This window comes from Oxyura jamaicensis, chromosome Z (assembly GCF_011077185.1).
Source record: "Oxyura jamaicensis isolate SHBP4307 breed ruddy duck chromosome Z, BPBGC_Ojam_1.0, whole genome shotgun sequence".
Classification (NCBI taxonomy): domain Eukaryota; kingdom Metazoa; phylum Chordata; class Aves; order Anseriformes; family Anatidae; genus Oxyura; species Oxyura jamaicensis.
In genome coordinates, this window is record NC_048926.1 from 59,248,048 (window position 1) to 59,275,066 (window position 27,019).

At 37.7% G+C, this 27,019-nt stretch overlaps 1 protein-coding gene across 1 annotated transcript in view; it reads right to left on the bottom strand.

Annotated features, from left to right (window-relative positions):
- EFNA5 (ephrin A5) overlaps positions 1-27,013 on the bottom strand; it is a 210,534-nt gene extending 183,521 nt beyond the window's left edge. The window contains exon 1 of the mRNA XM_035309908.1: positions 26,044-27,013. Within this exon, the coding sequence (XP_035165799.1) occupies positions 26,044-26,168 (125 nt within the window). The 5' untranslated portion in view covers positions 26,169-27,013. The remainder of the gene's footprint in view (positions 1-26,043) is intronic.
- Positions 27,014-27,019: the final 6 nt, after the last annotated feature.

Below are 27,019 nucleotides of genomic sequence, written 5' to 3' on the forward strand. Positions count from 1 at the left end.
GCCAACCTCAAATGGGGCACTATACCCATGCAACACTTTGCAAAAGACTGTTGCTTTAACTGCTGAATTTTACTAAATTTTCAGGATTGCCTTAATTTTCCCGCACACTGAGATTAACACTATCATCTTGTTCACTAAAGGTCATGTGGTCCTGACAGTATCAGTCATTTGCTGTGTACCAGATTATGTTTCGGTACAGCACTTTGAACAGCATGGTCTGGAGGTACTCAAGGAGGCATTTTGATAGTAACACCCTTCTACACTAAAAGAAGCATTAAAATACAGACTTCTTTAAAGACCTTGGGCAGAAGTTCAGAATTTCAGAAGTTCAAAAGTTAAATTCTGCAGTATTTTATCCCGCACAAAATGTGAGTGAACAGTTCAAGGAAATATATGTTAAAATAATAATAATAATAATAAAAACAAACATATTTGAATATTAAGTTCCTACTTCCACTAGGAGATTTAAAACTGCTATTTAAATTTATAAATAGTACCTACAGATTACAGTAATGGCCAATCAACCAGCTTTTATCTGTCTTTATTTTATCTAGCTGATGTAAGCATTTTAGAATTATTTCCACAGTGACTTCTGCAACTATTCAGGAGTACAAAACGCACAGAGGGATAGTCAACATTGTTTTTAAATGCAAGGAAAACTGTTTTTTGTTGTTGTTGTTTGTTTGTTTACCTGCCTTTAATGATATCTAGATCCGATAATTATTTTATGGCATATATTACTAATCGGGACAAAAAGCATAAATCCTAATTAAGGGTTGTACCTCTTTTAAAAGAAAAACTAGGGAGAATCCACCCAGGCTACAGGAGCCCTTAGCTAAATGCCCATGACATTTAGAATGACAAGCACTATAATGCTGTTCCGTGACTCCATCAGGCTTCTAGACCTGGCAGCACTAGACACTGTCAGGTAAATTACCGCACATACACTGTCTGCTGACACTAGAATAAAAAAATGTGAAAAGACTAAAATCAGACACGTCATGCTGGAAGATGGAGGAAAGGAGTAAGAATATTCCAGCCCTCTATGTTTTTATATGTTACAAACAGATCTTCAAATATGTCATCTGTTTTTCAAGTCCTGTCTTTGTATATATCTCTAGCATTCTTTGCTATCAACAGAGAATTCTGATAAAAGACAATAAGGGAGAAATTTGTTTCCTAATGGTAGTTGTCCTATATTAGCATTGGGGGAAAAAAAGGGGGGCCGCGCCCCCCCAGAAATGGCAAAACATTTAACATTGAGAAGGATTTTAGATGTCAAACAGGGTCTGAGGAACCATTATGTACATAGGTCCTATATAGGCATTATATACCACACATGTATTTCCCATATGAATAAATAAATAAATAAATATTTTTTTTGATCAGTATTTGGACACTGCAGCAATGCTCACAGATTAGGAAATGAACTAACTTACAGACCAGAAATGGTTCTGAAAATACACCATTCCTGACATGTCACACTGATCAGAAACCAGACATACCCTGAAATGATCCAACATGATAATCAAAACCAAGAGCTCATCATGCAATTTTAATATTGTGTTTACCAATACAAACATCATAACTTGTACTCTGAATATTTCTGTATATGCTATCCAAAGTTTTATCCAAAGTTTTATTCTGATTTGTTGTGCCACTGCTAATCCAGTCTTATATTCACCCAGTTCTGGGACAATCAGTGAGTCACACTGGTGCACCTGAAAAGCACAATTTATATTGTCATTTTTCTATTATATCATTTTGCATATATCTATTATCAAAATAAAAGACATATTCCAGCATGAAACTACACATACTGCACCCCACAGCTGAAATGCAGCAGTATGTATGCTGGTTGTCCTTAAGTGTCATACCAAACAGCTGGCTGTCTGAAGCACTGTTTGTATATACAAAGTAATCAGCAGCTGAAGTTTTTCAATCTTATCAGCGCAAATTGAACAGGAAACACAAGCTTCAATGCTAAATATTTTTTTCTCCTTTATGATGCTGTATCTCGTACAAATTGAATTTGAGGACTCAAAAGATAATACATAATATAATATAGTTCCTTAAAACTGGGCAAATTTTCCTCAAGTTCAGTAAAACTGGGCAAATTTTCCTCAAGTTCAGTCATTATTCCAATTATTTCAGTGAGTCTACTTATCAAAGTATGACACACAGGATTTGTTTCAATACCTGATACACTTCGAAGGTGCTGCAAGGTTTGCCCTGTTTGGCTCACCTGGCCATTGATACCAGAGTTGTTAACACGCTAGCAATCTGCATCCATTACTAAAGTTAAGTCCTTTATGATTTATGAAAGTTTTATTTACTTGTTCATAATTCTGTTACCCTAGTAACATCTCAGTGCGGGGGGGGGGGGGGATAGAGGGGGGGGGAATACTCTGATGGGACTGACTGGGAGAAATAAAGATGATCATTCTGTTTCATAATGGGAGTATTATATCTCAGCACAGGTACCTTAGAAAACTAACTACAGACATGAGAAGTCTGAATATTCAGAGTAAGCAGAAACAGCTTAGTAATGTTTAAACGAGTAGGAGGACCTATCTCCATGCCCTAGCCATCTTCAGACCTTCTAGAGTAAGAAATTATCATGTAGTTTTCCTTTAGTGTAATTCTTTGAAATCAACCATTTCTGAAGCAGAGCTGTTTCCATTTGCATTACATCAGCATGCAAAATTCTACCACTAACTCGTTATTTTTTTCTGTGAGAGCAATCAAGTAATTTTTTTTTTTTTTTTCCTAACTTTGGACTTTTAGCCATTCCACAAATTAACTTGCTATAGCTTGCAGGCTATGGGAGAAGAAACCTTGCAATCAATAATGAGAGAATTAGTCCCATTCATCCAAACTATTCAGCCATAAGACAGTCCAGATGTATGCTTTTTATTTAAGGCAATTTCTCTCTTTTATGACATGATGCATTTTATTTTCTTATTAAATATGATTTAAAAGAATGAACTATTCATTGCTGAAGTCAAAAGCAAATGGGCAGCAACTGAGCTCTGTATCACAAATATTAACTTTAATCTGAAGAGGCACAAATGGGCTTTTCTGCCATCAGGGGGTCCAAGGATTAAAAAATTAATGTCTGTCCATCCAGACAGAGAACAGCTGTTTGGCTAATAAGCCACATTTCACACTCTTTGTACAGGACTGCAAGACCAAAAAGCTCTGGCTGTACTGAAAGTACAGCTCTGCAAGTGCTTAAGTCACTGAGGAGTGCTTCCTTCAGAAATAACTCCAAACTTTATCCCCTAAACCCAGCAACCCAGCACTTCCCTTTATTTCAGTGACTAAAACCTCATCTACGGAAGAAGTATTTTCTGAAGGCCACCACTTCATTTCCATATGTTCATGTAGAAACCATGCCATACTGCAGGTAAAAGCAGACCTAAATGCACAATTCCTCCTGGCTAAACGTTTTCCCAGCGTTAATCAGCTGTATTTTCCAGATTTCCTAGGCATTCACAGCTACCAATCAGTTCTGACTGCAATTTTAGTCCTCTGCTCCCGGTACTAAAGTAAGGGGCCTTGTTCTAGCCCTTTACAAGTTATTTCTTCCTGTGGGGGCTGCTAAGAAATACTCCTCATAATCAGGGGTATTGTGTTTTTAAATTACAAAGTGCAGCTGCCTTACAGCAGAGAGGGATATGTAACCTCAAATTGCTGTTCTTAAGAGGTCACAGTTTAAATCCAGTTATGTATAGGAGGATGAGCAAACTTAGCTTTGATTAGCTGCAAAGTGGCAGAACACCCTTATTCCCTTCCTTTTCTCCCTCTCCCCACTCCTCATCCTAACCAAAGACAAGGGGGAAAAAAATCAACTCTCTTTGCTTCAGTGATCTGTTGTTGGGGGAATGCTATCTGCCCGTGCTCAGCCCCTTGGCCATCTGGGGCATGAAGGGCCCTCAATCCCAGCCCTGAATGGTAATTGTCTCAGAGAGCAACCTCACAGGCATTTCAGGCAGTGGGGCTTATTAAAATCCTGAAGGGCAGTAATCCCTGAATGCCACTAAAAAGATCTCCAGCTGCTACCGTTTATGAAGTGGGCTTGACAAGGGAGAGAAAAGGAGAAGGAGCTGGGGGGAGGGAAGGAAAAAGAAGAATTTAGAAGAGGCAAGTTATCCAAACAGGGCCCCCATCTGAAGAGTCATGTTTTACCAGCCTAGTCTTTCTTGCCTCGGTTCCCAAACGTGTCTCCATCCCAGCCCCACCTCATCTCTTCCTTCTAGTTCTTCCTGAAGGGCTGGGGCAGGGGGGGGCACAACTCATGAACATACATTTACAGAACGTCTAAAATTAGGTGGGAAGACAAAAGGAGGACAGCAGCTGAGGGAGCCAGAGACAGAACGGAGGTCTGCCTGATCCCAACCAGTATGAAGAAAATGCCGAGATGTGAAAGCATTCAAAACCAGTTTTCTCCGTAAGCGCATGTCTCTCCCCCTGTAATTCTGAAAAGGTCTTTTCATCTCATTAGGTTAAGCTGATTAATAAAAATTCAGCAGTTTGCCCATTGCTTCTTCAGAAGTGGTGAGGCAAGTTGAAAGATGCAGACGGAAGGTTTTTGTGTTGGAGACAATAAATGAGATGACTTCTTAAATCCTTCGTTGTCATCCTCCATTAGAGATAAATAGACACCTTTGCTCAAATTCTTCATACAAACACTACATTGCTACACTTCTTTATTTTCTATTAACCTTCATGAAAAGCTTTAACCCTTCCAAAGTGCAGGGATTTTTGTGTGTGTGTTTTATAATTCACCAAGTAAGTGAAAGCTTTCTCTCATTTTGGCAATTATTTAGACAAGCTGTTGAAAAGGCATTATTGAACACCTATGTGAAAAAATGAAGGCTGTGAAAAATGAAGAATATAAGCTCGTCAATTGCTGAATCTTTGTAGAAAAACACACTTAGTACTGAAGTTGAATGTGCAATTTGTGTACCTTCAGAAACTGCAATAACTTACAAACTTTTCAATTGGTTTTCAAAACATTATAAAGGCAAGAATTACAAAATTCTGCACTAATAAATTCAAAAGTCATTACATGCTTTTTTTTTTTAAAAAAAAAAAAAAAAAAAAAAAAGATAATATTGTGAATCTTAATCGATCATCTTAGGCCCCAAACATAAAACGGTGTATCTGTTTTCTAGTTAGAAATATGTTTTGCATTTTCAGGAACTGCATTTGCAAAACCCATTTCTTAAATAAGGATGGATTTTTATTTTTTTTCAATATGTCAGAAGTTGACTGTTAACTAAAAGACCAGGCTGAAAAATCAGAACACTTCTGTTTCCTGACAATTTGTGACAGAACCTGCTATAAACTATAAGTTTCTTAAAGCTATTTTAAGCACAAATATCACAATATCTTAATTATTACCAGCCGTTCACCATCTGACTTTTCTAAAATGCTACAATGTCTCTGTACTTCAGAGAAGTGCCTGAGTGGACATGCACTTACACGATATGTTCAAAGTATTTTTCCAGATATTAGTATTGAATTTCAGGAGGTTTTTTTGTTTTGTTTTGTTTCCAGAAAACGTCATCAATAGCAGCAACTCTCATGCACAAATGCGAACAATTGAGTCTGTATAATTTTCCTTGTTCTCCATTAAGGCAGAATGCTAGACTGGGTATCATGAATTTTATCTGCAGAAACTTGAACAGTTCATCATAAGATGTGCTAATTTTGATGTTCAACAAGACAGAATTATTACTGCTTTTAGGAAGGATCCTTGTGTCAAACCAGTCATTATTCTACTCTGGGAGTTTGATTTTTTAAGCATGATTTGGACTCATATGTAACATCCACACAGATTAAATGATCATTTTCATATTCTGTTTACAAAAATGACAGAAAACTATGTTGCTCTGAACTTTTAGCTCAGATAAGAGACTATAGACTATAATAGATCTTCAAAGCTGGGTTCATACTTTGTTATGTCCTATTCAGTACAGTAATAGTATCCACTGACATAACCATGATAAAGAAAATATTAATGCATGTGTGTGGACTTGATATTATAAAGATGCTAATTTTAATCCTTAAGAAGGCATTTTTATCAATGCATCCTGAATTTTCCTGACTGTAAAACAGCAATTATAATACTAAAATAGATATGTTAGATGAGCAATGAGGAAGTGAGGCATACACACAAGTGATAAAATATGGAAAAATAGGGGAAAAGTGGTATAGACAGAATACTCTTGTAAAAACTGCTTTTATTTCATTGCTTTAATTCACAATACTTTTTTTTTTTTTTTTTAAAAAGAGAAATATAAAATATACATACAGGATATATATGTATGTCCTCAGTGTATGTAAAAGCAGCAGTTTCAGTAACCTTCCCAAGAATAATTTAAGCATATCATGGTAAGAACATATACATGTATATTGTCCTGAATTTCATGTCCTAAATTATTCTCTCTTTACAATTAAAATATAGCAATGAAAACCAGTATCAGGTTGTCAAAAAATAAAATTATGTTGCCTAATTACTGTACCATTGTTTGTATATACTCCTGACTAATCAAGCCAAGTTGATTTAGTTCTGCTAAACCTCTTTTACGTTTCTCTTAAGCTACAAATGGAAAAAAAAAAAAAAAAAAAAAAAAAAGTAAGTCAATGCAGAATCTGGTTAACAGGCAAACATAAAAGAACTTAAAATTCAACTCCTTTCTCAATTCAAAACACAAAAGCAAACCCACATGAATGGTGTTCGTAAAAGGTTGGATATGTCCCTGATTAATTCACCTAAAGCACCAGACTGGCTGGGCGTAAACCCTGGGCTCTGGAACAGCTCTTTACCATATTTTGTGATTTGAGTTAATTCATCGAAAGTCCACACTGCCACAGAAAATGGGCTGTACCAATCAAACCAGGAAACTGATTACAGTGAACCTGAGCTGAAAATCAGTACCTGCACACATGATAAGGGGTTTTCTTCCCTTTGTTCTCAAGCAGGTCTTTTTCAACATAAATGGTTAGCAGTGCACTAGGCAACGTAACTCTATGTTGGTGCCTGCCTCTGCATACATTACTTCAGTCTTCATGGAGACATGCCTAGCAGGTCTTTGAATGCTTTTATTTTGTTCTTTGTGGACTCCTACTGAAAAATAAAACTCTCTTCTTAGAGAAATTCAACTCCTCGCAGCCTTTACAATGTTCTAATTCTTTATGATCTTTTAAGAAAAGAGTGCTAGAAATAGATTTTAAATAAATAAATAAATAAATAAATAACACAACTGGAATAAGCCAATTTGATTTGGTGACAATATCTGCCCATCGTAAGATTCTGTTATTAATAAAACAGGAAAGATAAATGTAGAACTTCTAAGATAAACAGTGACATGCTTGGGTATGGAGGAGAGTATTTTGCATTAATATGGTAGTAATCATACTAGTCTGAAATTCTGATAAATGTTCACACAGTAAGAGAGTCAGAAAAGTTTGAAGAAACAGATGTGATTTAGAGCACAGTGGTAAGTACCAACAACTACCTGTTTTCCAAACTGGCTTCTGCTAAAATGGGAAAACAGCTGGTTGGCATGTTACTGTACAAAATAAAGCTACATTATTGAGCTGTCTGGCAAACATAGCATTATCAACAGAGAAAAAATTTAAAAAGCCATATTTCTACCATGACTGATAAGCTTTCTAAAAACCTCATGGTTACAGCTAGAGTATCAGCTACATTAGGAAGGGAATAAAATTTCTGGTTCTTTAGTATGGAACTAAAGAAAAAGTATACAAATGCATTACAATTTTGATTGGCCATTCTTTTTAATAAAGGCCAGTCAATTCACAAATGAATGTCATTCAGAACAGTTAATTTGACACATACAAAGAAACAACTCCTTAAGTAGACTTTAAGTAGAGGAGGGATAAAGTATAACAATGACATAATTTTTGTGACCATATGTTGTTTTCCAATCTGAACAATAACCTTTCCAAAGCACAGGGATTTTAAGTTATCACATATACATGAGTTAAGATTAACATAAAAATCCTAGGTTTATGCCATATAGGAGTGTGCCAATTGTTGCAGAAGCTGTGATTCTGAATTTTCAAATTTGTAAAATATCAATCATAGTATTAGAATTGTTGTGTTAGGTGAGGAAGGCAGAAGAGAGGCATACACAGAAATGAGAAGGACATAAAAAAAAAAGAAAACTGGACTATACAAGAGCCTGGTTACTTCTTTCCTTATCCTGGCTTCATTGGAAATCCTTTTGTATTTGAGCCATACACAAAATTATTTCTAATGATTTTTAACTTTTGCAGGTTGTTATCTGTAATGCAGTGGCTTTCAGTGAAATATATTTTGTAATGGGTAAAATTAGACAACTAGCAAGATGTAAACTACCAGTTCAAAGGAAAATACATTTACTGCAGAAAAAAAAGTCATGAACCTTCTTCTGTATAAGAATTACCATGCCTCAACTACACGCTTCTATCTTCAGAATACATAAAGGAATTTGAACAGGATCTGGTAATCAACATACAATATTTACATGGAGTATTCTTCTTACAGTAAAAAAAAAGGGGGGGAAAGAAATTCCTACCTAAATGTAACATATTTTATATTCCTGGTATTCTGCATAGCAAATAGGCTGATCTCTAGTGAAATGACAACCTTAGTTAATTAAAATAAAACTGAATCACATTCCTCCACAGCAATTTATAATAATATGTTACCTACTTACTTATCAAAAGTCTGTTTTTCTGGATTTGATATAGTATTGCTCTCTATAAGCTCAGAAAACAATGCTTTTGCCAGCTGTAAGGCACTGTTCTTTAAGTTTCTTATCATCAGCATACTAATATTTTGAGCAATTCCCATCTATGTTTTAACTTCTCCAATTTCATCCTTGAAGATGGGTTTTCTTCCTGCTGTAGTGCTGCTAGAGGGTGCAAGCAAAGCACAGTGCAATCTCATTCTTAAACACGGTGTCAAGCACTTCTACCTAGATAAAGGGCTAGAGTAGCAACAAGACAATCCTATTCCCATCTGAGGTGAGTAAACAGAATTTGCTTTTATACAGCTCCTTTCATATTCAAAATACCACAATATGCTCTACAATAATGAGATAGATACACTGTCATTTTCCTAATCTTAAACACAGAGGGCAAAGCTTTGTCTTGTGAGTAGGAAGAAAAGGAGGTCATGGGTCCTTTGAAGTTTCCTTACATCATCTAGACTGAAGGACGGGAGGGAATGGAGAAGTAACTGAGGCAAAACAGACAGGGATAAGGACAGCTGACCATTGTGAAATATGTGAGACATCTCTCATCACATTCAAGGAACACCTATCTAGAAGCAAAAATAAATCAGCAGGAAAGATTTTTCTTTTTCTTTTTCTTTTTTTTTTTAAGGCTGGCAGCAGGTACAATGTTAATAATATATTTCTTTGAAGGTTTTTCTTGGGCAGGAAGGGGGGGGAGGGCGGAACTAGGAAGCCTAGTGAGATGAATTTCACTTTCATCACAGCAAGTCAGAGATCTATATACATAGAGAGATTCAGTTCAGGTGAATGTTGTGTAGTAGGTTGTATTACCCACCTAGTCAACAAAACTACTCATGCTATACAGAAGTGAAATATCCAGGCAAATGAAAATGTGAAAGAAATTTATGAAACCGTACTCCTAAGCAAAACAGAAATGTGAGAGGAGAATACTATCAGACAGCCCCCCAGCCTTTGATCAGGGTCCATCATCCACCCAGTGCAGGAGCTTCTCCAATGAGGATGGACTTGCCAAGGGAAGTACAACAATCCTCAGTCTATGATTTACTGCCAAACTATGCTCCCAAATGAATGAATAAACAGTGGTTGCCTAATTAAACTGCATGCATCTTGCCTTTCTTCTGCACAGCCAAGACAATAGCTAGATGGAACAGAATAGCAGCTGTTAAACTCTCCAAAAAAACTTTACTCAACACTGCTCTGACCAGAGCCTGGAACAGCAGGGGAGAAAGACCTGCCCAAGACTTCACCTTCATCATGTAGCTGTTCATAAAATATTGCAGAGTCTTTACCAGGAACCATCCCCAGAAGGAAGACACTGGTACTTCTCACAGACCTTCCCACATCCTACCTAAATAATGCCAAAGCTATCAGCTACGTGCATCTAGCACCCCTCACAGACAAAGGGTGGATGCTGTGAGCCACTCCTCTTCAGCAAAGTTTTCTGCAACCCACAGCAAGTTCTTGCCCCTTTTTTGTTGGAGGTTTCCCTCTCCTCTGCAAGGAGCAGTTAAGAGTTCAGTTGTGTTCACTGTTTAATTTCCCCCACTGCCTTTCTTCTTCTCCTAACACATGCATACTTTAGCCTTGGCTATGGAGTGCTGACTGAGGATGAACAATAGGAGCTTTTCAAGTGTTCAGAGCGAGGCTCAGCTCAGAGACCCGGTCAATATTTGCTGCAGTTTGGAGCCACTGTTTTACAGGTCCTTCCAAGCAGAGCTCACTAGTCAGGAACCCTGAGGCATTACCCAAGTTTATTCTAACAAGGAAAAATTAAGGAGGTGAACAGATGACCATCAAAACCACTTTTTCATGGAAATAATCATTGTCACAAAACAGAAAAAAAAAAAAAAAAAAGAAACGGGAAGGGGGGACAGAAGAGGTATAGAGCACACTGAACAATACCGCAGCTTAGGTTTCAAGAATAATTAGCCATTAATAATTAGGAAAGCCATTTTTCTCCTAAAGCTGATTAGCAAAGTTCAAAATCACGTATCAGACAGCTACTATATGCAAATCCACTTAAGGTGACCCAAGCAAACTAAGTATGCAAGGACACTCATGAACTATTGAAAGCTCCTGTTCTCTTTGCAACACCTAGCTCACAGCATGACCACACACAGACTGTAGCAATGCACCCTTTTGCACAGATGGATGCAACTTTCTGATGTTTAAAAGCAACAAGTAAAAAACATACTCTCCGCTTATCAAGAAAGAGAAAAAAGGACAAGAATTGACATTTTTCATATAGGACCTAAGTCACAGGCAAGATGTAATTACCAGCCCCAAAAAAGGGGGTAACAACACATAATGAAAGTAAAAAATAAATGTTTCTAAACAAGTGTTTTTCTAAATACAGTCTTGGGATTTCTTTATTTGGAGGGGAGTGAGGGCTTGCCTCTTAATGGTTCTTCTGTAGATGTATTCACCTTCTTCCAGAAGCTTGCAGAACTGCAGCCTAAACAACAACAAAAAAGTCCTGGTGGAAAACAAGTTGCCATTAGTATAATCTTGCCCCTTCTTCTTCTGCTTCTTCCCTCAGCATCATCCACATTAAATACACAAGCACACACACACAAGATGTTCCTAAGAGTGAAAAACAGACAGATTGACAATCATCATTTACCTGTTCAAGCTGAAAGGCAGATGTACAATTTTTCCTTTAGAATGGCTGGAGTCTTGCCTGAACATTAGACTCCACTCAAAGTTTTAAGTCAGTCTGACAATCCACTACTTCAACAGGAAAAATTACAGCTTTAGCTTCAGTGGTGTCAGGATCTTTTGAGAAACAGTTTATGTCAGCCCTTGGGGTTAAAGGTCATGCAACAGCAGAACAGATGCACCTTTCCATCTCCCATCTTCCTTTTTTCAATGCATGGAGGTTTGATTGTTTGAGTTTCTTTATTTGATAATGTTGCATTATTGTTGTGGCATTTGTTTGATTTTTGGCATTTGGTAACAACAGATGGGGTTCCCGACTGCTTTCCATTCCACCTTTTCATTTTAAAAGAATGCAGAAATGCTCATAACCACCAAAAAATAGGTAGAAAGAACCAATACAATTAAGGGAAGATGCAAACACATCCGCAGCAGAGGTTAGACTCCTGAGCAACTTCAAAATGCTCATTTCCAAAACAGAGTTCAAAAGAAGGCTTCCCTGTTCTAGGGAAATTAGTACATGCTCCCTTTATACCAATATCAGTCAGCAGCAAATTTCTCTTAACCATCTTACATACTGCATTCTCCTAGCCTTATTTGAGGGGTGAGAATTTTAATCAATACATGATTAAAATACATGATTAAAACAAACTCTAATATATACAAAATAAATGTAACTATGCCTGAAACAGTAGCTAAAATGGAACAAAAGTTCTGAAGAGGAGAAAAAAAAACATTGAGTAACTTACTAAGGAAGTAAAAACTAAAATGGACATTGCAGAAGTGGTATATGAAAATAAATGAAAAATCTCTACCCAGAGATTTAACTATGTTTCATTTTTAAAAATTGTTTAACATTACTAATAATGTTTCTAAAACTTAAGAGAGGAATGCAAAAGAACAAGGAACAGTAACATACTACCCACTTACAGCTGATACTTACTTTGTTCTCCTTTATTGCTGCCTAGACCTCAGAAATAAAAGTTATGACACCCCAATGATTCAGTAAACTCAATGGAAACTTCACGCAAATATAGCACAACATCTGGTCACAATATGTTAACAGACTAAATAAATACTACAGAATACTACTTACAGCCTATTTCCAACCACATACTGCATACTGAATACTGCAGAAAAAGGTAGTAAGTAACCCTGCATTATCACTAATCAGAATTGTGTATTGCTGAGGTATTTTCTCAACTGACAGGTCATATTTGTGTAAACATTGTTATTGCTTCTGATATATTATTTAAATAGCAGTATTATTGCAGTGATATGGACCAATATCCATAGTAGTAGTAGGTTAAGTATTGAAGGAAAGATACACTCTCAAATAATGAATTTATCTTTAAAATAAATAAACATTTGTTTTTAATTTTTTTTTCTTCTCTAAGGTAGAAATGTTTCTCAGACCACAACTGCTAAGAGTAGTATCCCTAGAGTAGTATCCCTAGCAGCAATCAAAGAAAACAGCACTGATCTCTAGCACATTTAACTGAAAGCAACAGAATTTTTTCACCCAGGTACCTCACTATACTCTGGGGACTATGACACTACAATGAATTATTTTGTGTGTAACGTTTTGGTTACAGTCTGGAAAACAGAAGACATTTTGTCTTAACAGTAGAGCTTTTCCAGTATGGAAGAAAACAAATAACTTAAGATGATTGGGTTAAACCTACCTAATATTCTCTTCTAAAAATCAGGTCTTGTAGGTATTCACATAGTTTTATGAAGAAAAAAATCACACAAACTAGATGCAGACATAACAAGACAAACAAACAAACAAACAATTCCTAATTGGGCACTGCAATGGTCAGATTCACTCAGAGAAGTTAAAAAGGCAGAATTGGTTTCATCAGTAATAATATATTAGATCCAAACTCTACACCTAAAACAAAGTACCCACGAAACTGTTCCAAATGCTTTGTTCTGAAGAAGGCTATTATATCAGCACTAAATCAAGACAGCTAATATGAAAAATGGAAAACGGAGATTTCTTTTTACAGTAAGCTATAAAATATAGTTCAGTCAGAGACAGGGTCTGAAAAAGTAATATTAAAGTGATGCTGTAAATCACAAAAAAGTTGTATTTTTTTGTTAAAAAAAAAAAAAAAAAAACTATCATGCTTTGTACTAGAAACAGTGAATATGGAGATCCTCTTCATAATGTGTTCCTGGCAAGTAAGTTTTATATGACTGAGATATAGAGAAAAGGTTTGCTTAGAATTTGAATGCAGTGAATAGCCAGAGTATAATGAGAAACAAGTATGATCTACCTCTCTAATTAATTTTCCTTCTTCACCTACATTATCACTTGTTATGATAATGTGAATCTTAACCTTAATGAGAAATTTCATACCACCTTGATTAAAGATACTGCAAATAACAACACTCTTTATATTTTATTTTTATTTTAATGAGGAATCTCTTTATACTTTCAAAACCCTCAACAAATGTACGGAACTTCTGCTAGTGAAGAAAATAACATATCTGCATCCAACTTTTGTGCCAAGTGTTAAGAGACTGATTTATATTTCATGTTTTTAAATGAGAATTATGCTATTAAGCGTGTTAGAAAATGATCATGTTCTCTGCAGGAAGTGCTCCTAGTATTTTTTTGTAAATGTAGTTTGTCTGGGGACTGTTTAACACTTAAGTTCCTCAATAAAATTGTGTACACATCTTTTAAAAAGGTTCTAAACTTAACATTATTAAACTTTCACACTATTTCAAAGATTTTTTTTTTTTTTAATGAACTTCACAGAAAATTTTCAAAGATTTCTAGGACCCTTAAGACAACTCATTACAAATACTTACAAGTAACATTAAGCCGGGTCCACTGTCCTACAACAGAAACTACAAAACATGACGGAATTTCATATATATGTATGACAGATTCAGTTTAAGAACTGGGATTTTTTTTTTTTTTTTTTAATGAGACTCATTTTTAAGAAAATGAGGTGTATTTCATCAATGCATGTCTTTCCAAATTAAATGTTTCATATTTCCTGAAAGATGTTTCTTCCTCTCGTTATGTTGTATCTCATAGCCCCTAGACATCAGCAAGTCCACTGGAAATCAAGAAAAACATAGTATTTGATATTGCTTTAAATGAAATTGCTACAAGAAAAATTGCTTTCTTATTCTTCCAGCAGCCTCAAAATACAATAGGAAAAAACAACAACAACAACAACAACAAAACACAACACTACAAAAAGCTGTCTGTGTTTTGGTAAACAGGTAACAAAATACTTTGATATTGTATTAAAAAAGGAGAAGTAAGATTCTCTGGCAAAACAGTAACTTTTATTTTGTAGAAGATTATTTTTCTATTCTGTAGAAAATAGAGAATTATTTCCTGAATACATTGTTTCAATTATTGCATTAAGGAATGAACTCTATCATTTTTGGACACTCACAAGATCCATCTGGTCTTTAACAAGTATCTTATCCAAGAAAGAAACATGTATCACACAATGCTTTGGAAAACACGTAACCTGTATCCTGATTTTGCACTACTGATTTTAGTTTCAATCTTAATCATTCTTTAGCGCATCCCAAATTGTCCTTGACTACATAAGGTGCCCAGCACAGCAGTGCCTCACCGTCTGCTCACCACCAGCCCACATTGCTGACACTGCTGGCGGCACGGTGACTGTTCATCCACTGGGTTCACCTCTATCTCCTCAGCTCCCCAAAGCTGCGGGTCCCAACCCTGCAAAAGGAGTTTAAGAGGCTTCCATCTAGATATTATTTGGGTCCGTTGAGACAAATATCCACATACGTGGCTTGGTCTCAGCAGACTTGACTAGCGTGGTTTGCGAGGCCTCGTGGAAGGAGGCAAGCCTGACGACTGAAAGTCCCGCTCACGAGCAATACCACGGCATTGTGACCACAGGACCTCAGTCAGCTCCTCTCCAAACTTGTGGGAGAATCACTTCCCTTCCGTGGAGACACATATAAACGCTGCCTAGAATACTGCAATAAGAAAGCATCAAAAGATGGTGGATTACAAAAAAAAAAAAAAAAAAAGACCAACTTCAGATCCTTGGTATCCATTGAGCATATAAGGCAAATAGACGGTTCCTCATTACACATCAGATCCTACAGACTTCACCTATTCAGAAGAAATATATATATATATATATTTACACTGTTTTGCTTAAGCAGCTTTAGGGATAATTTTTTGATGGCTATTTAAGTACCTAAAGGTGTAAGAAGGCAGAAATAAAATCTAAGGCAGCCAGGCACCAAGCAGTCTCAAAAATCCCACACGGCTCTTCTCTGCAACTCTAAGTACCTAAATATATTCAAAATCCTGGTTCCAAGGATCTATTCTTTTTTAAAATCTGTGGGCTAAAAAAAAATAAATAAATGCTTAAATAAATTATTCATTTTACAGGCTACAGAAGAAAAACATCAGTAAATATTAGTGCGACAGCATGACTTTACTCCTTCAATGTCTTTAAGTACAGCATTCTACAGATAATTCACTCTCCAGTTATGCCCTCGTGCTTACATTGGGAAATATCTGTGCACTGACAAACAGAACTGGCACACACTTCACCAGAGTCACTGCTGCAGCACTCCAAAATCTTAACCTCCTGATTTCACTGAGGATGACCTGCAAGCCATGGACTGAAAACAGAAAAAAGGTGAACAAGCAAACTTATCTGAAAGCACTAGCTGCTTTCTTTCAGCATTTTTTATCCAGTTAACTACGCAGGACACAAGCAAAAGAATACAAAGGATAAGATTATTTGCACCCACTTAATAAATGCAGGCAAATATCAGCTTTGATCTGAGCAATTTTATTGGAAAGCTCAGTTCAGAGAGTGTGCAAGAGAGAAAGAAACAGAGAAAGACAAAAGTGACTGAATGTAAAGGGAAAAGTGCGTGCAACTTAGCCATAAGTGAAGGGAAAAATACAACCCTAGAATTAAGGTCTTTTGAATACAGGAATAATAAACTTCCAAGTAAATGTCACTTCACTATGACTGAGTTTCCCCAATTGGGTATTGTATATATATAATTTTATATATATAATTATTAGGCACACACTTTCCATGTTCTTTACCCCCAAAAGCAGAGCTGACAATGGTGACAGCAGAGTGTGTAATTAGTTTTTATTGTTCCCCTGACAGCCATAGCTCTGGAAGGACCCCTTGCCTTTTCCATTGTAAATGTTATGGAAAAATACACTAATGACAGGCATTTAATTATGGGCACAGCAACCATGATGGGAGCTGTGCCAAAAGTGATTGGCAGATTTGGATACCAGATATTCGCAGCAATGGCTCTTTTTTTCCCCATACCTTGTAACCCAGATTTCTGAAGACATGTTTTTTTTTAATGTATCTTTTCTGACGCTTCACTTATTGGTTATAGATACTATCATCAACCACCAACTTAAAAACAGACAGGAAAAATGAATAGACAAAATGATATATTTTTTTTTTGCTCAAAAGCAGCAAGAGGTTTTCTGAAAGAGCCTACCAGTGACAATGTCATCAACATAAAAGAAATCCCCAACAACTCTGGCACATAGATGACATTTTTATTTGCCTTTTTTTTTAATATACATAGATACAAACAAGACGATATTATGTCCCCTTAACACATCTTTATTAAATATTTACAACAAACTGTCCCACGTTTAACTGTAGTTGCTGAGGTGCTTTTTCGCCTGATTAATTAGCAATTGGGAGACACGCTTTTTGGCAGCTTTTGTATCCCTATTATTTCTTCTGTTTTGGCACAAAAACTCCCTTTTGGGAGCACCAGTATTTGTACTGTACCCCGCTTAGTGATGGATCACTAATTTTTAATAAACTAAGCCCCAAGAGAACTATAAAAAGATGTATAAGTGTACTGGAGCAATAACTGTAAACAAATACAATAATAATAATAATAATAATGGGGGGGAGGGATGCGGGGGGGGAAGAGCTGTTTCAGTACTTAAAGTGTGAGGTCTTTTCCAGATCAAGCGTGGTGAGCCTATCCAGGAGATCACGTGTATTCCGAAGACACAGGTCTGAAATGGCTTTTAAATACTTGATCCAAATCTCTGCCTTCATCTTTAAAAAGCTTTAAGAAAGGGACTGGCTAATGTGGATGCACATTTTCCTTGAAGAATGCTATATCTGAATGTCCCCTCACTGTTTCTCATCCCTCCCCCATCACCAGATGAATGAAATTACTCTGTGAAGCAGATCTCTATGAAGAATGACCACACAATTCTGGACCAAACGGTACTAAGTCTATGTAGCAGTCACAAATCCCTGGCTAAACTGAACAAAGCAACATTATTCCTAAGTGGTAAGTTTGGGAATATAAAAGTGAAGCTGTCTAGCTCTAAAGTGGAAACTTGCAAATAGCTGTAGAGTCAATGTTGGCTCTCCATCCCCCATCCAGCTGGCTCTCATATCAGTAACTTCAAAAATGCAGTTTGCCATTATGGTGGCTTAAGGCACTTTATGTGCCAGTGCAATGACCATGCTGTGTGTGCGTGTCAGAAGGTCAATACTTTCAAATTCCAGAGTCTCTCTTTATTTCCTTCTTTTCTGGAAACAATAGGAAAGAGAACAGGATTGATAGATCCTACTTTGTTAACTTCTGCTCACCAAATGCCCTGCCTGTATGAATACACTACTATTTTTAAAATTTGATTAGACATCAACTACAGGGGGGGAAAAAATAAACACACACACACAAAAAACCAACAATGCAGCTGTTCTTCCTGCTTATTAGCAACATTAATTAGCAAATTTCTTTGGAGCAACTTTTAAAAATTCCATGGAAGGCAACATCATTAAAGCTGTTAGCAGTCCTTACCTAACACTGAGTAACCAACATAGCAGACTGATAGATGTACTACAAAGATCATCATCAAATCTACCAGTAGGTGAAATACTTTTTTCTGCCTCCTCACAAACAAACAAACAAACAAAAAACACTACATTTTATTTACATAGCACTACAAAAACAGCAAAGCCTTAGCCACAGATGAGGATTTATTTGTTTAGTTTTGATGAAAAAAATTAGAATGTATTTAGCTCCTGCTTCAAAGGCACAGATTGTATACAAGGCACTCAAATTTATTTACAAAATTAAAACAGATGTAAAGAAAAAATCAAAATGAAAAATCCTGTGTACGGTACAAATACTGTAATAAAAATTAATATATATTTCTTAACAATTCCCTGTGTGATTAGATAATGGGATTAAGGAACGTGTGTAGAGAGAATGGGAAAAAATCTTCTGAACCATAATATTAACACAAAAAATACTACTTTGAAGTCCACAAAAGTAAAAAGGTAGTTTCACTGCTACCCACAAGGGAAAGGCCACAGTATTCAACTACTACTGATGAGCAAACCATGTAATATGAATATGCCTGCCACTGCCCAGCATCCACCCACAAGCAAAAAACAAAAACAAAAACAAACAAAAAAAAACATTTGGGGGAGGAAAAAATATATTATTTTAATGAACAAACAACATCCATGCTACACTGTAAGTATTAATTATGACACAAAATACATTAAATCAAAATATACATTTCTTAACTGTTATGAGGCTGAATTTTATCAATGAGAATGGAACGTAAAGATATTTTAGCATACAGTGATCAAAGCAAACTTATCTACTGATTTTTACTTCATCTGATGATTCACAAGCAAATTACTCCTTCTCTGCACTCCAGCACCACTTCATTACTGACATAAAAAAAATTAAAATGGTTCTTCAAGAGTATGATAGGAAAAAAAATTAAAAAATGGAAAGTTAGTCAATGGTGAATGTGTACTTTTTTTTTTTTAATTGCAGGTATTACTATCAAACAGCTCTTTATCAGATTAATACGCTGATGTAATGATGGAAAGTAAAATACAAGAGGTAAAACGTAACTAATACTGTACTTATAGGTTTTGTCAGTCTATGATCCCTTTTTTTCCACACCATATACCAGCCTGGATAGGTAAATTTTCCTACCAGATTATACTGCAAGTAACAGAATAGGAATTATAATCTTTACGTAAAACTCGCCAAACCTGAAGAATTAGCTGTAAGAAGTTGCTGTTAGCAATTCAAGCAGATCTTGCTAATTAACAGGGCTCTTGTGTATCTTCTCATTAGTTGATTTCTCTTTTGACAGCATTTTTACTGGTCATGCATTTAAACAGAAAAATTGGCATAAAACTCCTATCATACTAGATAACAGAAAATGGGCATCAAACTCTTTCTCTACATTTTGCAGCGCTCAAAAATAAACAAACTCATTTTTTCATAAAACTAAGATCTAACAATGGATTTTCATCAACCTGTCAACAGTAAAATATGATGGACATTTCCCCAGATGAAAAACATATAGGGGGTTTACTTTTCTGTAGTAGCAAGATAAAATCTCAGTCCTCACAGACTAGCATCATTTATTATTATTATTATTTTAATTTTCAAATACTTGATTTTAACATAAATTTTTAAAACACGTGGGAATAGGAATTTATGGTTTTGTAATGACACAACCTATGCTCAGTTTCTTAGAAAAGGATTTCAGACATCTATCCATGTTTGCATAATTTTAAATAATACCTACCATTTTAACTCATTTTAGCTCAACTATAATCTAGCTTGTAGAGACTACAATGAATAGGGAGAATACAAAAATGCAAGGAAGACTTCCAATGCATGAAGGATTGTTTTCTTCCATCCAGCAATGCTGAACTGCATTACAGTAGGGTTTACTCATAATAACTGTAATATCACCAGAAAGCAGTTTCAATAATGTGTCTGTTTATTTTAAACCAAATGTTTCCACTTCGTTATATTGGCATGCTGCTGACTGACTACTTTTTAAGCAGAAGTGCAAAGAAAACTTAAACAGAACAGGACCCCTTATTATCAACAGTGAATTACACCATTCAGAAATACTGGAAGATTAGATTAATTGTGAGGATAAAGACTTTTTTTTTTAATAATAATAATAAAAAACTATGTTCAGAACAGGATAGCTGAAGAAGAAAAACACAGTTCCAAAATACTTCTCTTTGCCTTAAAAAAAAAAAAAAAAAAAAAAAAAAAAAAAAAACCTGAAAAACTAACAGTGAGCCAGAAGAGCAAGACAGGTGCATCTCACAGCTATGGAAGAACTACTGACTACTCATGCTTTCTCCAGGAAAGGTTGTGTCTTTGTTAGCATTTTCTCTAAGGAGATCAAAATGACCAGCCTTTTTTACGCGCTTTGTTGAAGCCTACTATTTCTACCATGCAGTACACTGCCCAGTGACACCGGCTGTTTCAGGAAGAAGCAGTAACAAGGTACTCTAATAAGCCCTGAGAGTTCTCAAAGCACATGCCTGTAATCTTCTCCGTTTCATTTTACATCTGTGCTTGGGCATCCACCCACCTGCCTACCTAGTGGCCTGGGGGCTGCCAGCACGCAAAGGAAAAGCACAGCAGGAAGACTGCCAAGAACCACAACACAGATCCCACTTTTTTTAAAATAAATATATATTTTTTATTTTACTACTACTACTATTTTAAACCAAAAAGATATGTGCTGGAAGATGAGAGCTGGGAATGAGTTTGTAACAAACTATTCATTTTCTCAATGTTTAAGTTCACTGATTAAAAAAATGTAGAGATTTTCTCCCATATAACAATCATGATTTACTCTGCGCCACACCTCCTTCTAATGATACATTTCAATGCATACATACATATATGCTTCCACACATATATATGCACGTATTCAACCACTGAAAGCCACGCATATTCATGTAAGGATGCATATACATATTGTATACCTCTCACCTTAAAACTGCAAAGACCATGACTCCGGAAGCACTAATTGCATTCATTCATTTTCTCAGCCCAGCATGAAGCTGGTAGATTGCTGGGATCACAGCAAGAGTGGAGGGAGAGGATGGTTCATCTTTATCTGTCCCTCCCCGTAAGGATACAGGGCTGGCAGAACGAATGCAGTGAAGTGTCCTCACTATGTGCATTTGCTAAAGATTTAATAAGGAGCATTTCATGAAAATCATTTACCACTGAACAAGATGCCTTTCACACAAAGGTGGAAGCCAATGAAACTATTGTTCTTTGTGTCGTTTCTTCCATGGAATATTTCAAACTACCTCAAAAATGCACTTTTAAAATAAACACCTAAATTCTTTTGGAGACATGAGGTGTTGGCAAACCTACTAAGAGCAAAGAAAGTAGGTGTTAAAGAATCAAAGGCTCTGCTACTGATCTTTTAATTACAAGAAATCAGTCAGAGATTCTTTCAGCTCTTGGAGCAAGCTGCCAGATAAAATGCTCTCAAAACCTAAGCCATACTGTTTGTATGGCCCACTTACTTAGGGGGTATTATGCCTCTCTTGATATAGAAATGACATGGAATACTAGACCCAAAGCAAATGTCTTGATTTTGTCCCTTTTCATCCCCAACTTCTTAGTTGTTCTTACCAAATGCAACTGCCTCCTTCCTATTCTAACAGTACAGTTTCCCTAATCTCTGTATTTAAGCAGAACTATTTCAAGATGGAAAAGAAAGAAGAAAAAAATAAAAGACGCATGACCTCAGTATATACCATCAACATGCAATGGTGAAATTTTCAAATGCACATCAGCACATGGAGGATGCTTGTCTGTCTCTTTGTACATCCAGCCAGCCAGCCAGCCAGCCAGCATATTCCCAAGAAGTACCAGGCATGCACAGGCAGCCACGGCCAGAGCTTCTCAGCGCTGGGTCTGTGCATTTAGTGGGATCAGGGAGGCACTTAAGTACACATCTATTCACCCACCAGCTGCAACAGAACTTAAGTATTGCTGTATGCAGTTCAGTGGAGTCAGATGCTTTTCTGAATCAGTGCCTGAACACTCAGTTGCAAAATGCTCCCCATTTTAAGCAACTGGGTAGCAAGATTCTGGTCTATTCACAGAACTTTCAGAAGCATCCACTCATTTTCCTGTTCGCTGATACCCAAGTATCTCTCTTAACAAGAACTCCAGCCCTGCTGATCAAAATATGGTACCCAGGTTAATACTGGGAACCAACCAGTTGAATATGACACGACTTCGATCTATTAAATTCTCTAATTAACAGCTGATGTCTTGATTTTATTATCCACCTAAACATACACACGAAGAAAATGTATCAGCATCCTATATCTTTATGATTCTCTTGTGAATGTAATTTTATACACAACTTTCTTCTGTAAGAGATAACCAAATCCAATAAGACTCCTAATAAACAATACTCACTTTCCTGAGACTACAAGGTTTGGCCTCTATGTGTGACCAGAAACTAGACCTGAATGGCAAGTCTTTTTAAATACCTTGAAACCAGTAACAATTTATGAAGCTACAAAACCTGCCACTGAAATAACTTACAGGAAAATATCTAAATACCAACCACAACCCTGAAGCACAGTCCTGCAAGCAGAAAAATGTAATAATAATTACTACAAATAGTTCATGTTGATCCCTGACAAGATTAAAAGCAGTAGCAAGTGCTAAGCAAGTCAACCGCTTCAATTATTTGGCTCAGTTACACGACATTTTGGCTGGATTTTCATTACAAGGACACCAGCTATCAGGATTAAATGCATATGCTCCATTACCAAACAAACTTCCAAAAGTATTTTAAGCACTGGATTCAGAGGAATATTCTGTGACAAGAGCATTTTTCTCTCTTCTGTAAGAATACATATGCAGACAGTACTGAAAGACTTTAAAGGGTAATTAGAATTTACATGCACTTAATTCTAAGCCCATGAATAACAAAAATATTAGACATTTTCAGGCATATTTCATGAACAACTTTCAATCCATACACACGCACAAATAAAAATAGATGAAACAACCTTATTTTATTATACTTTGAAAGTCTGATACTTAAACATAATCCCATCTGGAACTGGACTATACCAGTTACAGTACTTTGTGTATGCTGATAATTAAATAAAAAACAGAAAATAAGGAACGGGAATGCTTAAAATATTTCTAAGAAAAGACTTACGCTCTGTAACAATATTCAACTTTCTGTTACTTGTACATACTAACAATAATGATTCTAGAACACTTTTTAATTATTCTAGCAGAACTTTGGCAACCATTCAAGAAATGTAATATAAACTTGTTAATAGACTCACAGAGTCTTTTTAGTTACCAAAATATTGTTCACACAAGGAGCACTTATCAAATTGGGCCACTCATCAACTTACTATTGTATCTTTTAATAAGGATGAGATCTTTCTGTATATTTCATTTGCTGGAATTTCATACTACAAAACTAAGCATCGTGGTATCTGAGATAAATTGAATCATTGTTAAATACTTCAGACAGGGTTTTCATGAAACCTTACTTTACCTTGCCTTTAATCACTATCAAAACGGTGATTTCATTTCTAAACTGAGTTAATTAGTTCTACACTGGTTTGTTAATTTTTTTTGAATAAGTACAAAAGAAAGTAAGCTAAAGAACTGCGGTCACACTGGTGGCTAAAGAATGGTAGCATATTTTGCCTTCCAATTTCAAATTGTTATCTCACAGTAAGTATTTCTACTTACTTCTATGGGTATAAAAACCTGACTGTCCATCTCCTGAATCTCTCTCTAGAAGCAGATAAATCACTGTGGAGTTATTCCTACAGCACTGCTAACTGACCTAAAACCATTGGTAACCAAAGCGAATTTCGCCTTCACCTTCCATCCTGACAAAATTACTTCAAGCCAGAAGTGTTTTCTTTTCTTTGGGTCTCCCCCGTCTAACCAATGAGGTGTTTGCCTGTTTTTCTGTAATGATCATGCAACTTGAAAGACACACAGAATAAAACAAAGAGAAATATAGCTGCACCCTCATGTTCCTCACAGTTTTAACTCAAGGACAAGCACTGCATGTCCAAATAGGTGCCTTCTTTGTGAGAGAGGGCAGTGAGTATTTTAAGAGAGAAATAAACTTTTTTTTTTTTTTTTTTTTTTTTTTTTCAAGGGGAAGGTTTGGAAGCATCTTTCAATTAAGTATTCCTCTGGTATCTGGAAGAATAACAAAACTAAGTTTTCTCTGCAGTCTGATGGTTTTTCACGTTGGACTAAGAGAAGATTTCATTAACAGTGGTAAAATACCATTAAACTCATTAAAATCCTCACAAATCCACTCAGTGCATAATACCCACTGACTAGATGAGCGCTGCTCGTACCTTCAACTACCACTACCCATGTGCAGTTGCCGTGTGAGCTCATCACACATGAGACCGCAGAAGTTAAAATTCCTGAATGTGAGGTTATTTTTGAAGTATTTTATGTTTAACTGCTACACCAGCAACATGTGCAGATCATTTAGGCAAACCTATTTCTTTCAACAATCCCTCTTCTGCCCAGTGGGATTTGTGAATATTTTTTTTTCCAACAGTAACATTTCATTTTGCCTAACAACAGCAGAAAAAAAAAGCTGTTTTTGAGAGAGAAGCAATTTTTTCAGACGTGTGGTGTACGATGCAACTTTTTGTCTCATTTACAATGAGCAATTTTTTTCAAGCAACACATGTCAAGAGAGGAAAATGTAGAGACAGGCACTTAAAATTATAGATGCTTATTGTTCCCAGGCACGACTGCTACTTTGGATAAATACTTTTTTGTCCTAAGCTTTTTGTGCCAGCCATATAACGCTGAGGCATTGTTAGCAGGAACCCAGCATTCGAGTGCGGGACAGAGCAGCTACCTCTCTGCACTTGGAAATTCTGCCCGTAACTTCTGCATCACCTATTCTGAAGCCACTCCAGAATACCGAGTAGGGGAGTTTTCTGCAGGCAACACAGACCTATTAAAAAACATGACCTGTGACAAAAATCAATGTGCTAATCTCAAACCAAACAGCAGTATCAGAAGCATAAAAAAAGAGATAACCTAAGATAAAATAGCCCCAAATTTACTTAGACTAGCTTGACAGGTTTTTTAAAAAAGAAAGAAAGAAAAAGAGGGAGAAAGAAAGAGAAAGAAAGAGAAAGAAAAAGAAAGAGAGAAAGAGAAAGAAAAAGTCTGCTCGCACGTACTTTAACATGAAAAAAAAAAAAAAAAAAAGTAATAGCCGGGTGACTTTTCCCCCAAACACACGGATACCATTTGGAGCAGCGCTGAAATTCCCTGATGCTCAACGTGAGGGGGAAACTCCAGGAAAATCACGGGAGCCTCCCTTCACAGAGCGGGCTCGCTCCGCCGCCTTGCAGAGGCGGCTGTCAGGAGCGGGGATGCCGTCCAGGAGTCCTCCTGCCCCCGACGGCCCCGGCCCGGTACCTACCTCGCCTCCTCACGGCCAGCCCCGGACCCCCGACGGGCAGCGGCGGGGAGCCGCGATGTCCCGGACCGATAAAGGGGAGAGACCCCCGGCGGGGCACCATCTTCCCCCTCACCACCCCCTCCCCAAAATATGTAATAATTAAAACAAAAGTTTTCCGCCCCCATCCCGCAGACGGGGCATCTCCCGCAGGCGCCGGGCTGCAGCAGCCGCTGCCGGTGCTCCCCTCGCTCCCCGCCCGGCGCCCCCCGACCGCCGACCGTCGTCCGCGGCTTTTCCGCGTCCCCCCGCGGCCGCCCCGCGTACCTGGGGTTGGTGCTGTTCCAGTAGACGGCGTAGCGGTCGGCCACCGCCTTGGCGCCGGGCTCCTGCCCGCGCACGCACACCCACAGCGCCGCGGCCGCCAGCAGCAGCATCTCCACGTGCGGCATCGCGCCCGGCGGAAAAAAAAAATAGGGGAAGGGGGGTGGAAGGCAGGGGAGCGTGGGGAGGGTGGTAAAAGGAAAAAAAAAAGGGGGGGCGGGGGGGAAATGTAGCAATAAAAAATAAAATGAAGGGGGCAGAAAGGGGGAGGCTGGCGGGAGGGAGAAGCGATGGGCTCCTCTCGGCAGCCGGCGGGGATGCGCGACCCGCGGGGACCCTCAGGCAGCCTCACCCCGGCAGGGGGAGGTGGGGGCCGAGGCGGGCGGCGGCGGCAGGCGGCGGGCGGTGCTCATTCACCGGGAGGCCGGGGCACGACATACACCGGGCCCCCGGCGCCGCGCCCCACCGCCCCCTGCGAGCGGCCCCGCGGCTCGGGGGCGGCCGCGGAGCGAGGGGACGGGGAGAGGGGGGCGCGGGGAGGGGAGATGAGGCGGGGGGCGCCGGGCTCTGATCGCTGGGGGAGCCCGCGAGGGGTCCCGGCGGCGGATTAAAGGCCGCCGGCTGGGAGAGGGGCGAGGGGAGCCGGAGGAGCTCGGAGCGGAAAGTTTGTGTCTTCCTTCCCGGCTCTCCACGAATGAAAAATCAACGAGGAAATTAAAAAAATAATAAAATAAAAATATTTTTTTTTAAATAAAATAAAAGGGTGTGTGGCGGTGGTGGAGGGGCAGCAAAAGCCCTGAGGAGTTTGTTTGCTGTGCTGATGGAGTTGGGGAGCCTGTTCTGCAGCGCAGAGTGTCTTGAAGGAGACTTTGTGGAGTGGTTTTCTCGTCCTTCCTGTTCCTGGGCGGTGGATGCACCAAGGACTGAGCAACAGCAAAGGCAAAAGGGAAAAAAAAAAAACAGAAAAAAAAAAAAAAAA